The 15,835-nt window shown below is 41.3% G+C and overlaps 1 protein-coding gene and 1 pseudogene across 1 annotated transcript; one reads left to right on the top strand and one right to left on the bottom strand.

Moving 5' to 3' along the window:
- Window positions 1-3,244: 3,244 nt before the first annotated feature.
- Window positions 3,245-7,540, bottom strand: LOC145525727 (olfactory receptor 52P1-like). The gene has a single exon (XM_081539247.1). The coding sequence runs from the start codon at window positions 6,804-6,806 to the stop codon at window positions 5,859-5,861; it is 948 nt and encodes a 315-aa protein (XP_081395373.1). The 5' UTR covers window positions 6,807-7,540; the 3' UTR covers window positions 3,245-5,858.
- A 5,155-nt stretch (window positions 7,541-12,695) lies between these two features.
- LOC145525726 (olfactory receptor 52K1-like) lies at window positions 12,696-13,640 on the top strand (annotated as a pseudogene).
- The last annotated feature ends 2,195 nt before the right edge of the window (window positions 13,641-15,835 follow it).

Here is a 15,835-nt window from a genome sequence, read left to right as displayed (position 1 = left end):
CCACTGGCATGATAGAACAGGGCAAACTCACACAAATAACTTATATCAGAAATAAAAGAAGTGACAGGTCCTACAGAACTGAAAGAATAAGAGAAAGTTATAAACAATTTTGTAATATATTAGTATATTATTTTGGTAATTTAGGGAAATTGGAGAGCTTGTGAAAATAGAAAATCTGAATATACCTATAATTATGAAAAATTGAATGTAAAATAACAAAACAAAAAAAGAAATGTCAGATTCAGATGTTTCCTGTGGAATTCTATCAAATATTTTAGGAATAAATAAAATAAATATTACAGACATTTTCCAAAAATAGAGCAGTAAGGAGTACTTTCTAATATGTTTATTAGGCAAGCAAAACCCTGATATAAAAACCTGATAAGAAAATTATAAAAAATAAAATTATAAGATAAATATCTATTATGAATATTGATACAATATTCTTATCAAAATATTAGCTCTAGTAATATACAAGTATGATAATACATCATGACTAAATGGGGTGTATTCCAGGAATGCAAGGTAGTTTGACATTTAAAAAGAGGTCGATATAGTATACCTCATTAACAGAATGAAGGGGAAAAATTAAATGATTACCTAATTATATAAAGAAAGTTAATTTACTAAATTCAATACCATTTGGATAAAAACTTTCATTAATTGGTAAAGGGTACACTATAAAAAACCTATAGTTAACATGATACTTAATGATGGAAGATTGAATGCTTCCTGAGATTAGAGACAAGGCGAGGATGCTTGCCTTACTAATTCTATTGAACATTGTTTTGGAGGTCCTAATCAGTATATTAAGATCAGAGAAAGAAATAAGATTCATATAATCAAAACTATAGCAATAATCTTTAAAGAAATTAAAACATAGATTCTAAAATATAGGAATGCAAAGGACATAGAATAACAAGAACCAATGCAGAAGTACAGTGTTGGATGACTTACACTACTTCATTTTGAGACTCATTATAAAGTTATCATTAATAAAGCATAGTATTGATATACTTGATATACTTGATTCTGTGAAAAAAATTACAGAGGTCTTTGCTTACTTGGTGTGGATTGGAGCTACCAGAGCTGTAACTCTAGAGTTGCAATTTTATAGAGCAAATGCTAACCATGCTGGAACTATCTTTCAAGAAAGGGTTCAATACAAGCAGCTCCTGCAGCTCAATTCCAGAAAAATAAACGACCCAATCAAAAAATGAGCCAAAGAACTAAACAGACAGTTCTCCAAAGAAGACATACAGATGGCTAACAAACACATGAAGAGATGCTCAACATCACTCATTACCAGAGAAATGCAAATCAACACCACAATGAGGTACCATCTCACCCCAGTCAGAATGGCTGCTATCAAAAAGTCTACAAACAGTGCTAAGGAGGGTGCAGAGAAAAGGGCACCCTCTTACACTGTTGGTGGGAATGCAAACTAGTACAGCCACTATGGAGAACAGTATGGAGATTCCTTAAAAAACTGGAAATATGACTGCCATACGACCCAGCAATCCCACTGCTGGGAGATGTAAAGACACAGGTGTAAAGAACAGTCTTTTGGACTATGTGGGAGAGGTGAGGGTGGGATGATTTGAGAGAATAGCATTGAAACATGTATATTATTATATGTGAAGCAGATTGCCAGTCCAAGTTTGATGAATGAGACAGGGTGCTCAGGGCTGGTGCACTGGGATGACCCTGAGGGATAGGATGGGGAAGGAGGTGGGAGGGAGATTCAGGATGGGGAACACATGTACACCCATGGCTGATTCATGTCAATGTATGGCAAAAACCACTACAATATTGTCAAGTAATTAGCCTTTAATTAAAATAATAAAAAATAGTACTAAAAAAAAAAAAGGGTTCAAGAAGCCTGTAACTAAAACTCTAAAAAAGGAAGGGAAAAAGCACTAGAGATGCTGAAAGAGGGCTATTTGATTTATATCTACAAAGTGCTGAAGCAAGTCATCCGTACAACAGTATCTCATTGGAAGCCATGAGCATCATGAACTCTTTTGTCACTGATATCTTTGACAGTATTGCAGGGAGGCATTCCGCTTGGCTCATTACAAGGGTTCAATTATTACTTCTAGGGAAATCCAGGTGGCCATGCACCCGCTGTTGCCTGGGGAGCTGGCCAAGAACACCATGTTCAAGGGCACCAAGGCCATCAACAAGTGCACTGGCTCCAAGTAAATATCTTTCTACTTAACCCAAATGCTCTTTTCAGGGCCTTAAAAAATAATTAAAGAAAAGAAAATCTGGAAATACATCCACAGATAAAGGAGCTGCCTGATTTTTTATAAAGTTGCCTAGGAAATTCAATTTTCAAAAGAATGCCTTTTAGGCCAATAATGCTGGAACAGCTGGATATCCATATGTGAAAAAATAAATCTTGATTTCTACTTCACATCATACACAATTATTATTTGTGTTAGAAGACAGACTTAATTAAAAGCTAAATCTATAAAACAGAGAATAAAAATGGATTATTTTGACTTTATCACAACTAAAAATTTTTTTAAAAAAAACAGACCAGTAAGAAAATCAAATGGCAAGACACGAAATTGGAAAAAATATTTTCACTGTGTATGTAAGACAACTTATATTCAGAATACATAAATAGCTAGTACAAATCAACAACAAAGCAAAATATTTGATTAAAATGGACAAAAGATTTTAACAAACATTTCACAGAAGGTGTATGCATGAAAAGTAAACATACAAAAAGTTGCTCAACATCATTAGGCATCAGAGAAATGCAAATTAAAACCACAAATTTCTACCATACATGTATTGCTGCTGCTGCTGCTGCTAAGTCGCTTCGGTCGTGTCCGACTCTGTGCGACCCCATAGACGGCAGCCCACCAGGCTCTGCCGTCCCTGGGATTCTCCAGGCAAGAACACTGGAGTGGGTCGCCATTTCCTTCTCCAGTGCATGAAAGGGAAAAGTGAAAGTGAAGTCGCTCAGTCGTGTCCGACTCTTAGCGGCCCCATGGACTGTAGCCTACCAGGCTCCTCCGTCCATGGGATTTTCCAGGCAAGAGTACTGGAGTGGGGTGCCATTGCCTTCTCCGATACATGTATTAGAATGGCTAAAATTAAATCAAGAATGACAGTATCAAGAGTTGACTAGGATGTGAACAACTAGGAACTGTCACACATCACTAGTGAGAGTGTTGCTATAATTACTTTGGAAAACCATTTGGTGGGTTTTATTAACCATACACCTACCTTTATTTTTTATTGAAGTATAGTAGGTTATGTTAACTTCAGGTGTACAACATAGTAATTAAGTATTTGTATAGACTATATTCCATTTGAAGCTATTACAAAATAATCACTATATCTCCTTGTGCTGTATAATATATCCTTGTTGCTTATTTATTTTGTACATCATAGTTTGAATCTCTTATTTCCAAACTCTTATTTTGCCCCTCCCATATAACCTAGAATTTCCTCTCCTAGGTTAAGAAATATTCATAGCAGCTTTATTCATCATAGCCAAAAACAGGATATAACCTGATATCTAGAAACAAATAGCTAAACTTTGGTGTATTCAGACAATAGAATATTTCTTAACAGTAAAACGGAATTCACAATAACACAAATGAATCTCAAAAACATAATGCTGAGCCAAGATAACATACTGTGTTGGTTTAATCCAAGGTAATCGAAATCAAACAGTTGTTGTCTCAATGGGGGAGCAGGGGTATGGCCTGGAAGGAGCACAAGGGAACTTTCTGGGGTTATGAAAATATTCTGTATCTCGATTAAGGTGATGGTTATCCTGATACATACATTTGTCAGAAATCATCAAACTATTCACTTAATATGTGTACTTCATTTAGGTAAATTATACCTCATCAAAAAAAAAAATGGTTTGGGAAAAATAAATCTAACCATAACCAGAGTAGTCCCAAATAGGTTGGAGCTGATTCTCCTGACTTCTTCTCATAGTTTGAATGAAAAATCCTGGAGATTAGAATTTACTGGTCAATTTGAGGTCTCTGATTGTCTGACAACCTGGCTTGTCTGTGGGCAAATCAAAACTATCAATTTCATGTGTGTTGAGCCTGGAGTGAAGGAAGAATTATGATAACATGAGAGTCACTGGGAGTATAGAGGGGGATTTTGCTGAGGTCTCATAATCAAGTTGCCAGAGATTTTATCTTCCTGAATCACTATTACATCTCAAAGCCTCTGGAATAGTGTTTGGCATGTTGCATGTTCTCAGAAATGTCAGTGATTTAGAGAAAGAATTATCCCTTCACTCCTAGATTAAGCCTTATTAGATTCTTGGTCATTGGACCTAGATTTATAAGAACTCACCTGGTGAAGAGTAAAGAGCAAGGGATTTGGAATTTGAAAGATCTGAGTTTGATTTCTGGCTCTAATATTTACTTGCTTCTTGGACAAGTTACTGCCTTCCTAACCTCCCACCTCCGTCTCCATAAAGTGGGTGTAGTTAATCATATGTTCCCATCAGATGGTTCTGAGACTACAGTAAGTTGATGTACATCCTCTTGGTGCACTGCAGTGTTGAGCTAATCTGTTGCTGCTTCTGGATATAGTTCTGGGGACATAGGTCACCCTGAGCCTGCTAGAGAAGCTTTCCTGTGTAAATTCTTTCCTAGCTTATTAATATGCTTTACCAGGGCATATTATCAATCTGCCTGCTGATTCTGAGCAGGGAGGCAGAACCAGAGCCCCTGAGAACTTTGGACCCTAAGGGGTGGTTCAAAGTTGCAGCCATCACTATCTAGTTGCAGCCATCACTATCATTTTTGTAAACCTGCTCAGGAGGTCCCAATGGATTGCCTCTCCAAACAAGATGCGTGATCTCCTCCTTAAACCTTTGCGATTTAGTGACAGCTCCATGGGGCTACTCCCAGGGAACAGAAAGAAAGACTAAGGATGTTCAGACTTGACATTATCCAACCCAAGACTTTGTTCCCACACCTTACATCTGGCAGGGCCTTTCCTATCCATGCGGAGATGAAATGGGCCCAGAGAACTCATTTCCTATCCTGAGTTAGGTGTCCTTACTTAGTATCCACAGTCCCTCTGGGTAATAATCATAATCACATTAGTGTTATTTGGTTTAGCTGTTCTCTCCTCATAGGTATGTTTCCTCTAATAGACAGCAGTCATCGTGAGAGGACTTTTGACCTAATAAAGGCCGTACCCCTAGATTTTAGCAAAATATTTGGCTCATAGCATGCTCAGTGAAAAAATAAAAGCTCTTATCTTCCAGAGAACCTTCCTAGATTGGCAGTAATATTGTTGCTTAGTCCTCTGTTCAGTGGGTGGTTTGCCCTTGATTCTTATTTGTTGTTGTTGTTGTCCCTTTGACCCACTGCTGACTGCTCTGCCTGTGTATTTCTGCCCCTCTAAATTCTGTGTGTTTCTCCCATCAGATTTAGCGCTCACTGAGGGAGGTATCCATGTATCCCCATCGGAGTAGGAACACCTGACTGTGGATGAAGTTTATTTCCCCTTGTCAGACCTCTAGTCATATCTTTCTCACTCTATCAAGGTCTCCTGGAAGGCAGGAACCATGTCAGAACAGCAGAGTGGGATTCCTTGGGAGGCAGTCTTCTGCTTGGTAACCATGTTTCCCATTGCACAGAGGCTCCCAGGGCATTGTAACCACATCCACATCACAAGTGGGAAACACCTGATGGTTATTCTCCCATCCCACCTGTGCTGTGCCTCCTTATCAAAGGAAGGATACCTTTGAATGTGGGTTTCTGTCTCTCCATCATGCTGGGAGCCACTGATCTCTTAGACATTGCCCAAAGGCTAAAGGAAGAATAGGATAGGGTCTCCAGGTGGGGTTGAAGACTTTATGACTGGACAACACCCTGCTTCAGCAGTCGGAGGGCCACATCCCGGATCTGCTTGGTCTTCATGCCGTAGATGAGGGGATTGAGCATGGGCGGCATGACAAGGTAGAGGTCAGCCAAGAGGATGTGGATGTGCCGGGGCACATGCTGGCCAAAGCGCTGAGTGTAGAACGAGAAGAGTCCCGGTGTATAGAACAGAAGGATGACGCCCAGGTGGGAGCCACAAGTGCCAAAGGTCTTAGCCCTTGCCTCCTTGGAGGAGAGGCCTAGCACAGCCCGGAGGATGAGTGCATAGGATATAGCAATGCAGATGGAGTCAGTACCCACCACCAATGTGGCAGCAGTGATGCCATAGATGTTGTTTGGCTGTGTGCCCCCACATGCCAGCTTCACCACAGCCATGTGTTCACAGTAGGAGTGGGCCACCACTCGGCCACAGTAGCTCAGTCTCGCCAGTAAGCAGGTGAGTGGGGTCATGAGTCCCAAACCACGAAACACAGCAGCAGCCCCCAACTTGCCCACAGCCTCTGGGGGCAGCAATGATCCATAATACAGGGGCTGGCAGATGGCCAAGTAGCGGTCAAAGGCCATCGCTAGCAGGATGCCAGATTCTACAGCTGAGAAGCCATGGATGAAGAACATCTGGGTGGCACAGGCCCCAAAGGTGATCTCAGCAGCGTTTGCCCAAAAGAGTGCAAGGAGCTTGGGCACAGTGGAGGTGCAGAGCACCAGATCGATGATAGACAGCATGCATAGGAACAGGTACATGGGCTGGTGCAGCTCAGGCTCCGCGTATACCACCAGCAGCACTGCCGTGTTGCCGAGTACTGCCAGGGTGTACATGGAGCAGAATGGAAATGCAACCCAAAAGTGGGAGGCCTCCAGGCCAGGAATTCCCATGAGCAGGAAGGAGGTTGGATTCTGCTGGCTGTGGTTTGTGAATTTCATGGCTAAGTCAAGGTAGGGTGGGTAGAGAAATTATAGTCTTGATCTGAACTCTAGGAAGTGCTGAGAGATGAAGCCTTTGGGATGCATCCTTATGCTGTGGCTGAAACAGAAATGGCAGCAGGAAACATTTGAGTTAGATACCATGAAAAATATCCAGTGTGAGAAGATTATAGAGTGCTGGGAAATGATGCAAAGCAAGAGGTGAAGTTATCATGATCAGGATTCATTCAGAGGAGCCCTTTCCTCTTATGCCTGATTTGATAATGTCTATCTTAGAGGGTGAAGGGTGAGTGGCATGAGTGCAGAACCCTCTTCATGGTGAAGATGAGCAGCTAGAAACTCTTACAGCTTTATTTCTTTTCCTGCCTATGAATCATCTTCTGCCTATACTCTGCCTATATCCATCTACTTTACTCTGAGTCATCTGCCTGAGTGACAGTATAAGGGTAATGTCATGGTCAAATCAATCAGATATGGTTACTTTTCAGGATGGGAAGATCAGGACTGAAGGGAAGAGAAGGGAAAGCAAGGAAATCTTGGATGGATTTTTCCATCCATTGAGCCTATGATTATTCACAGATAAGGCTCAAAATCTGGGTTGAGGGGACTTCCCTGGCAGTCCAGTGGTTAAGACTCCATGCTTCCAATGTAGGAGGTACAGGTTTGATCTCTGATCAGGGAACTAAGATCCCATGTGCTGTGTGGCACAACCAAAAATTTTTTTAAAAAATTAAAAAAAATATGGGTTCAGATCAGGCACAGTGAAGCACATGTTGAGGGGCTGAGTCTCTTGTAGACTGTTACAGCCACAACACTGCCTGAGTAATGTTAGTACTGGGATCCTGTGCTTGCCTTAGGTGTCCTGTATGGATGCTGCTAGAAATCATGCAGAATTTGTCAGTGGTAGATGTCAGGCGATTTGGCCATAATGGGTGATCTGATATAGTTACTGAGAGACAATTGCAGACATAGTCTCTCATAAAAATCAAAATTACATGGGAAAAAAAGAGGGGACGAGAAGTGAATTTTAATCAGTAGAATAATAGACTCATTCACCATAAGCAAATAGAGAGACCAAGGTTTGTCTAATGATAGTACTGACCTCCTACACATCTCCCCATCCCCGTCCACTACTCATGCTCTCTGTATCCCCTGATCTTCTCTCACATGTGCCTTCTCATTTCTCTCTTAGCCACTAGCCAGCCAGTAATTGAGAATCTGAGAAAGAGGGGAGATTAAATTTAAAAATTCAAGAAGGGGACACTAGTTGGAGAGGAGATAAGGATGAAAAGGAGAGAAGACTGAGAATAAGAATCAGAAATGGACAGAGGAGAGAGTAGAAAAGAGTGGAGAGAGACAAAGCTACCTGTCATACCCTGGTTTCTAGGATAACAGGATGTGACTATGTCTGGTTGCTAGTTGGGACAGAGAGTAGGAAACTGATTGGATCCTCAGGAGATAGCCCATGTGTATCCCTAACCTTAAATGGCAGTGTTCCTTGTAATCCCTTGCATCAGCTGTCTAAAGTGGCAAGAAGAGAAAAGGCAAGGTCTTCCAGTGTGAACTTGGGGAAGGAACCCTGGACCAGGATGCCTGATTTTCCCTATCCGTGCCAGCTGTGGCTGTTACTGTGATGTTGAATGAATCACCCTGTCTCCTTCTGTCTCCTCCTCCTCTCCTCCATGTATTCCCTACTTTCTCTTCTGTGCAATCTTCTTCCCCAAGTTTCTACCATCCATCCTGGGCCCAAGCAGATCTAGAAGGGATTTTAGTTTGGGTAGTGGCTGAAGGGTCAGGGACAGAGAAATATCTGGGTGGGGGGATTTTGTGAAATGGTACACGTAAAACTGTTCCGTGCTATGAATGGGAATACTGTGTGTTTGGCTGAGTGTGTGATTGTGTGTGTCTGTATATGTTGCTGTGCAATGCACGTGTGCAAAGCTGTATTCAGAAGACACAGGTCCATATAGCTAGGTAAGACTTTGTTTTTGGAGTCTGCTTGCTTCAGTGCCCTTTCTCTGGTGTGGAGGCAATTGAGAGCTGAATAATCCAGATATAAGTGGAGCAATCTTGCTTTCTTTCCTTTCCATCTTTTCCTTGCCTCACTCAGTCTTTTAATAACTGAATCAAATTTCCTTTGTCCCTAAGCTGCCACTCAAAAGTGTGCCACTTTTACTGTTTGCTAAAGCAGCAAGAGCTCCTCTAAATGCTGGTGATGGTAACCCACCTCCTTCCTTGCACCATTTCCCAATGTCCTGCAATATTCCCCTCCTGGATTTCATGGGATCTAACTCAAATATTAGTGAGAGGGCCAGAAAGTGAGGATCCCAAAGCCCTCACCTTCACCTTGATCTCTTTCCTGGAATCTGAGCATTTATTGTGCTTAACAAAAAAATATTCCAACTTCATTTTCCCCATCAGTGCAAATGCGGACTCAACAACAACAAAATGCCCCTCACCTCTCTTTATTACTAATTATCTTCATATTTGGGATGAGAAGCCTTTACTTTAAAATATATAAGAATAGAAGCTAAAGTATCAGGAACAAGGCTGTCTTACAAGGAAAAGAGCAAGTTCTCTGTCACTAGAGGTGCTCATAAGCACCTGGAAGTTCCCTGCCAAGCTGTGTGATCTCAGTCATCACCTAATCTCTCTCCACCTGCTTTCTCATCTGTGACCTGGAGGGGATGATTCCTCTGTCAGGGACTACTACGAGGAATCATTTTGGGAGACACGTATCTGAAGACCAATAAGACAACATGGCACAGAACGATGATCAAAAGGTGTGATGCATTTCGAAGCCCTTTTTGTCTGAAGTGGAGAATACCTCAGGAGAAAATTATCTTAGTAGCTGTCTGGTCTTTGATCTGCTGAGTACTGTGCCTGTTGTACGAATGAACACACAGGCTTACCGGGTCTGGGGTAGGCAGTGGTAATGGAGCCTCAGGTCCTGCAGGGCTTGGACGTGGGGAGCAAAAGAGCTGGAGTATTTATCTTGTTATTAGGGCCTTAGTTGAGAGTGAAAAATTCCCTGGGGATGAAGGCACTAAAAAGACCTTTGGGATGCTGCAAAGAGCCAGAAAATTGAAGTTAGGAAATTTAGGCTTTGATGGAGTAGGAGGGAAGGATAGGGCACCAAAGAAGATCTACCCTGCAAGTTCAGTGTGGGTAGGTGGGGGGTAGGTGGAGAGACCCCTGAACACAAGTAATCCTAAAGGTCTTTGGCACAGGAATGCATTTTAGGATATATATATATATATATTGTTTTCCCTTCTGGTCCGTTCCATCTGTTCCAAATCCAATTTGTTTATCAGTGTTTTTTTTTGGGGGGGGAGTGGAGCAAGCTACTTCTCTGAATGTCATTTCTTTATAAAATGAGGAGGCAATGAATATTAAATGAGATGACATATTCAGGGCATTGAACATTTTGCTTGGTTTATGCCAAACTCTCAATAAAAACTAAGAGTTTTTATTATTTTATCCAATTCTGTGATCACTGGTTGAGAATCTATTATATGCAAAGAACTATGCAAGATGTTAGGGCACAGAGTTGAAAGAGTATGCCACTGTACTCAAGGAGGTCTTATCCTGGTTTGGAGAATGGGTAGACATATAAAAGTTAATTAATTCAATAAGATATGTATAGACATAAAAAAGATACAGAGGCTCATTTATCAGGGAATTAGGGTCAAGGATTTCGGGTTTAGAAGTACAAGGTGGGCTTGGAGAAAGGGGCATTGAGGGAGAGAAGACAGCATGTGTAAAACATGACAGATAAGGTATAATGAGCATTTCTTGGAAACCACTGAAGCCCAAATCAAAGTTTCTATTTTTGTGAATCATCTCTGATCCTCAGAGTCACAATGAGTGTCCACACAATATCTTATCAAATGCTGCTTGTGTGATACTGTCTACTTTAAATCTTTTTTGTGTTACCTTGTTGTTGTTCAGTTGCTCAGTTGTGTCCAACTCTTTGCAACTCCATGGACTGCAGCACTCCAGTCTTCCCAGTCCTCCGCCATCTCCCAGAGTTTGCTCAAACTCATATCCATTGAGTCAGTGATGCCATCCAACCATCTCATCCTCTGTCATCCCCTTCTCCTCCCACCTTCAATCTTTCCCAGCATCAGGTCTTTTCCAATGTGTCAGCTCTTCACATCAGCTGGTCAAAGTATTGGAGCTTCAGCATCAATATTCAGCATCAGTCCCTCCAATGAATATTCAGGATTGATTTCCTTTAGGATTGATTGGTTTGATCTCCTTGCAGTCCAAGGGACTCTCAAGAGTCTTCTCCAACACCACAGTTCAAAAGCATCAATTCTTCGGTGCTCAGCTTTTTTTATGATTCAACACTCACATCCATACATGACTACTGGAAAAACCATAGCTTCGACTATACAGACCTTTGTTGGCAAAGTAATGTCTCTAATTTTTAATAAGTTGTCTAAGTTTGCCATAGCTTTTCTTCCAAGGAGCAAGCATCTTAATTTGATCACTAGAGTCACCCTCCACAAAGATTTTGGAGCCTCCCAAAATAAAGTCTCTCACTGTTTCCATTGTTTCCCCATCTATTTGCCATGAAGTGATGGGACTAGATGTCATGATCTTAGTTTTCTGAATGTTGACTTTTAAGTCAGCTTTTTTACCCTCTTATTTCACCATTATCAAGAGGACCTTTAGTTCCTCTTTGCTTTCTGCCATAATGGTGGTGTCATCTGCATATCTGAGGTTATTGATATTTCTCCTGGCAGTCTTGATTCCAGTTTGTGCTTCATCCAGCCTTGTATTTCACATAATGTACTCTGCATTGAGTTAAATAAGCAGGGTGACAATGTACAGCCTTGACATACTCCTTTCTCAATTTGGAACCAGTCCATTGTTCCATGTCTGGTTCTCACTGTTGCTTCTTGACCTGCATACAGGTTTTTCAGGAGGAGGGTGAGGTGGTCTGGTATTCCCATATCTTTAAGAATTTTCCATAGTTTGTTGTGATCCACACAGTCAAAGGCTCTGGCATAGGCAATAAAGCAGAAGTAGATGTTTTTCTGGAACTCTCTTGCTTTTTCAGTGATCCAGCAGATGTTGGCAATTTGATCTCTGGTTCTTGTGCCTTTTCTAAATCCAGCTTGAACATCTGGAAGTTCACAGTAATGTACTGTTGAAGCCTGGCTTGGAGAATTTTGAGCGTTACTTTACTAGTGTGTGAGAAGAGTGCAATTGTGCGGTAGTTGGAGCATTCTTTGACATTGCCTTTATTTGGGATTGGAATGAAATTGACCTTTTCCAGTCCTATGACCACTGCTGAGTTTTACAGATTTGCTGGCATATTGAGGTTCTCTAAGAGCCTTTCTTAGAGAAAATTTCTAGAACTTGGAGGGGAGTGAATTATCATAAGAAGTGAATAATCAGGCTTAATTGTTTGTTATGTATTCAAGCTTTACATTTCAGAAGAGAAATGCCCCTTTGTAATTAGGAGCATAGGTTGAGTTGGGAGGGAAAGGAAGACAATGAATGTTCTGGGGTAAATTTTGAATCAAATAAGTATTTGTGTCCTTCATAGCACTGTACTTGACTACACAAAGACCACAAAAGCTCTTCATCCACTTAATTCCTTTATGAAGGATGCCTTACTAGCTCTATTGCTATTTAATGTCCTGACCACTCAATAGTTTTATGAGCATCTTGACGGAAGAGGTGAAATATAATGTTCCACAATTCATATTAGGATTATTATCTAATTTCTTTTAAGGTCTAGAAGTATGATCAAGGGCTAAGCCTTCCATGTAAATGATCAGAGTTTGAACCTGAACACTGTAATCCTGCTGACACTTTGCACTCTCCAGAAGGGCCCTGTGGAAGGAGACCAGAGAAAGAGAATTTCTGTTGGTCATGTCAGCCTCCAGTGTCACCTCAACTCATCCAGCAGTCTTTCTGTTGGTGGGGATCCCAGACCTGGACCATCTACATGTCTGGATCTCTATTCCTTTCTGCTCAGCCTATACACTGGCCCTGCTTGTCAACTGCACCCTCTTCTTCATCATTCAGGCTGATGTAGCCCTGCATGAGCCCATGTACCTCTTCCTGGCCTTGTTGGTAGCCATTGATTCAGGCCTTTCCTCTTCAACAGTACCCAAAATGCTGGCCATCTTCTGGTTCAGGGATTGAGAGATCAACTTCTATGCCTGTCTGGTCCAGATGTTCTTTCTCCACTCCTTCTCCATCATGGAGTCAGCAGTGCTGCTGGCCATGGCCTTTGACCGCTATGTGGCCATCTGCAAGCCACTGCACTACAGCACCATCCTCACTGGGCCACTTATCACCAAGATTGGCTTGGCTGCTGTGACTCAGGCTGTGACACTAATGACTCCACTCCCCTTTCTGCTCAGATTCTTCCACTACTACCAAGGTCCAGTGATTGTCCACTGCTACTGTGAATGCATGGCTGTAGTAAGACTGGCCTATGGGGACACTCACTTCAACAATATCTATGGCATTGCTGTGGCCATGTTCATAGTGATGTTCAATCTGCTTTTTGTTATTCTGTCTTACATCTTCATCCTCTAGGCAATTCTACAGCTTGCCTCTCAGGAGGTCCACTATAAAGCCTTTGGGACCTGTGTGTCCCACATAGGTGCTATTTTAGCCTTTTATACACCTGCCATCATCTCCTCAGTCATGCACTGGGTAGCTCGCCAGACTGCTCCACATGTGCACATCCTTCTTGCCAATTTCTATCGGCTCTTCCCACCCATGGTCAATCCCATCATCTATGGGGTCAAGACCAAGCAGATTCGTGAACGAGTCTTAAGACTGTTCCTGAGAAAGGATGTATAAATGATGCCTGGATCAGACAGGCATAGAAGTTGAGGGGTAGGTGGAGATAGAGTGAGACTGGTGGAATGCTGAAGTGGGGGTGAGGGAATGATAGGTAGTAGGGGGCTGCCAGAGTCTCCATGATCAGTTCTTTCTTGTGTGCATGCTAAGTCACTTTAGTCATGTCCGACTCTTCGTGACCCTATGGACTGTAGCCTACCAGGTTCCTCTGACCATGGGATTCTCCAGGTAAGAATACTAGAGTGGGTTGCCCTTCCCTTCTTCAGGTGATCTTCTCAACCCAGGGATCAAACTCCTTGTCTCTTATGTCTCCTGCATTGGCAGGTGGTTTCTTTACCACTAGCACCACCTGGGAAACCCTTAGTTCTTTCCTGGTACACTGAAATAGCTAACTGGTATCCTGCAACTCAGAGTCACCAGTCTGATCTGGGCTCAAGGTTCTGTGTAGGCTGGTAACCTCTGGACTCAAACTGCTAACTTTGCTGTCTCCTCAGAGAGCCCACTCTTTTATCAGAGGCAAAGGTTGGACCCACTCTTCTGTTGGCAACATCACTAAGAACACAAAGATGCTTTTGCATTTATTTATGAAGTGGATTTTGTAAATTATCCAGCCAAGATCTGGGTAAGGACCAATATTTCATCCGAGGCAGGAATTTCCCTTTAGTCTGACAGTTTGTGCCCCATCTTTGCCTAAATATTACTAGTTTTGGGAGCTCATGATCTTCCAGGATTATAGGCTCCAATATAGACGGCTTTACTTGTTAAGATTTATTTCTTCAAATAAGCTGGCTTATTGTTTGACTTCTTTTGGCCTGTACGTCCCCATGAGCAATCCCTCCCATTAAAAACTTTCAGTAAGACAAGTCTTTCTGCCATTTGTCTGTGTATCATGCAACTCATTATTTGCACACAGATGTATTTTATGTTTTTACAAAGAATGTGAATTCCTCTTTTATTTACTAGTCCATTCACAAAATATTATTGAGTGCTAAATCTATGCTAGGGGCTGTGCATGGATTGTTATGGTAGGGATGCTAGACTTATGTCTATGTCCTGAGACAAAGAAGGAAATATCAAGTGCAATAGGTTGTGTTCTATGAACTCCCCACTACAAGGCCCAGTATCCAGTAATAAATAGGTAAGCAAAGTAGATGGGAAATGGAAATGTTTTTTCAAAGTGTTTCATAAAAATGTTTTATTAAGGTGACTTATGTGGAACAAAGAAAACCCTAAAGACCATTTTAAACACATTTAATCTGGGGTCATTTCTCATGTTTCCATAGAAAATGGGGATATTGACCTATGCTTTCTTTTTTCCCTCTCTTTTCCTCTATCCAATACAAATTTACATACTATAGAATTCTCAAATATCAATCTGGACAACTAGCATTTGTGTGGTCACACAAGCCTTTATTTACAGTCTTTCACATATGCATTTTCTACATTTATCTTATGACTCCTTTGTTTCCCCAGACTGTTTAGAAATTATATGTATCTCTACCTGTCTCTAGTTCTATATCTATTTATATATACCTGTCTATTCATACTACTAGCTTTGAAAGAGAACCTCTAAGCTCTTGTTAGATGGTTGGAAGGAGTCACAGAGGGAAGGGTGTAGCTGGAGAGCAGTGACCTACACTCATTTCCCATCTCTGCTCCTATAATTCCCTCTGACATTTACACACACACACACACACACATACACACATACAAATGATGTTACACTTTTAGTTCATAACTTCTTGCTTGTTTCTTAAGAGCATGGTTGCGATGGGTGGAAAGCCTAAAACTAACAGTAAATACTAACAATATATAAAGAAATATAGAGTATAGCATGCCTTAAAAAGAAGCTGTTTCCAAAACAGAAGTCTGCTTATCCTTAACCTTACACAAGAAATCTCACCAGCCTGTAGGTCATATACCTCACCAATGAAGAAGTAATGGCCTCGGTTCCAGTACAAGTCCAATATTATAAGGTTCCCAAAGCCAAGTAATATCTCTAACATGAGCAACCATCATTAGTCACAAACAGCAAAAGGAAAGTTACCTTATGTATTCACTCATTTTTCATACAAACAAAGCATGAACAAGAAATACGAGCAGCCTATAGGCATGTAAAATTTTACTATCATACAAGGAATAGGAGATTAGGAAAAAGAGACCTGGTGCAGTGGTCTGGGTCTGAAAGAAAGTGA

This window comes from Giraffa tippelskirchi, chromosome 11, assembly GCF_054371585.1.
Source record: "Giraffa tippelskirchi isolate mGirTip1 chromosome 11, T2T-mGirTip1v1.2.pri, whole genome shotgun sequence".
NCBI classification, from domain to species: Eukaryota; Metazoa; Chordata; class Mammalia; order Artiodactyla; family Giraffidae; genus Giraffa; species Giraffa tippelskirchi.
The sequence above is the reverse complement of the archived record's forward strand: the minus strand, read 5'-3'. Positions and strand labels throughout refer to the sequence as shown.

Coding starts and splice junctions, on each gene's coding strand:
- LOC145525727 (XM_081539247.1), bottom strand. CDS start 6,806: ATGAAATTCACAAACCACAGCCAGCAGAATCCAACCTCCTTCCTGCTC.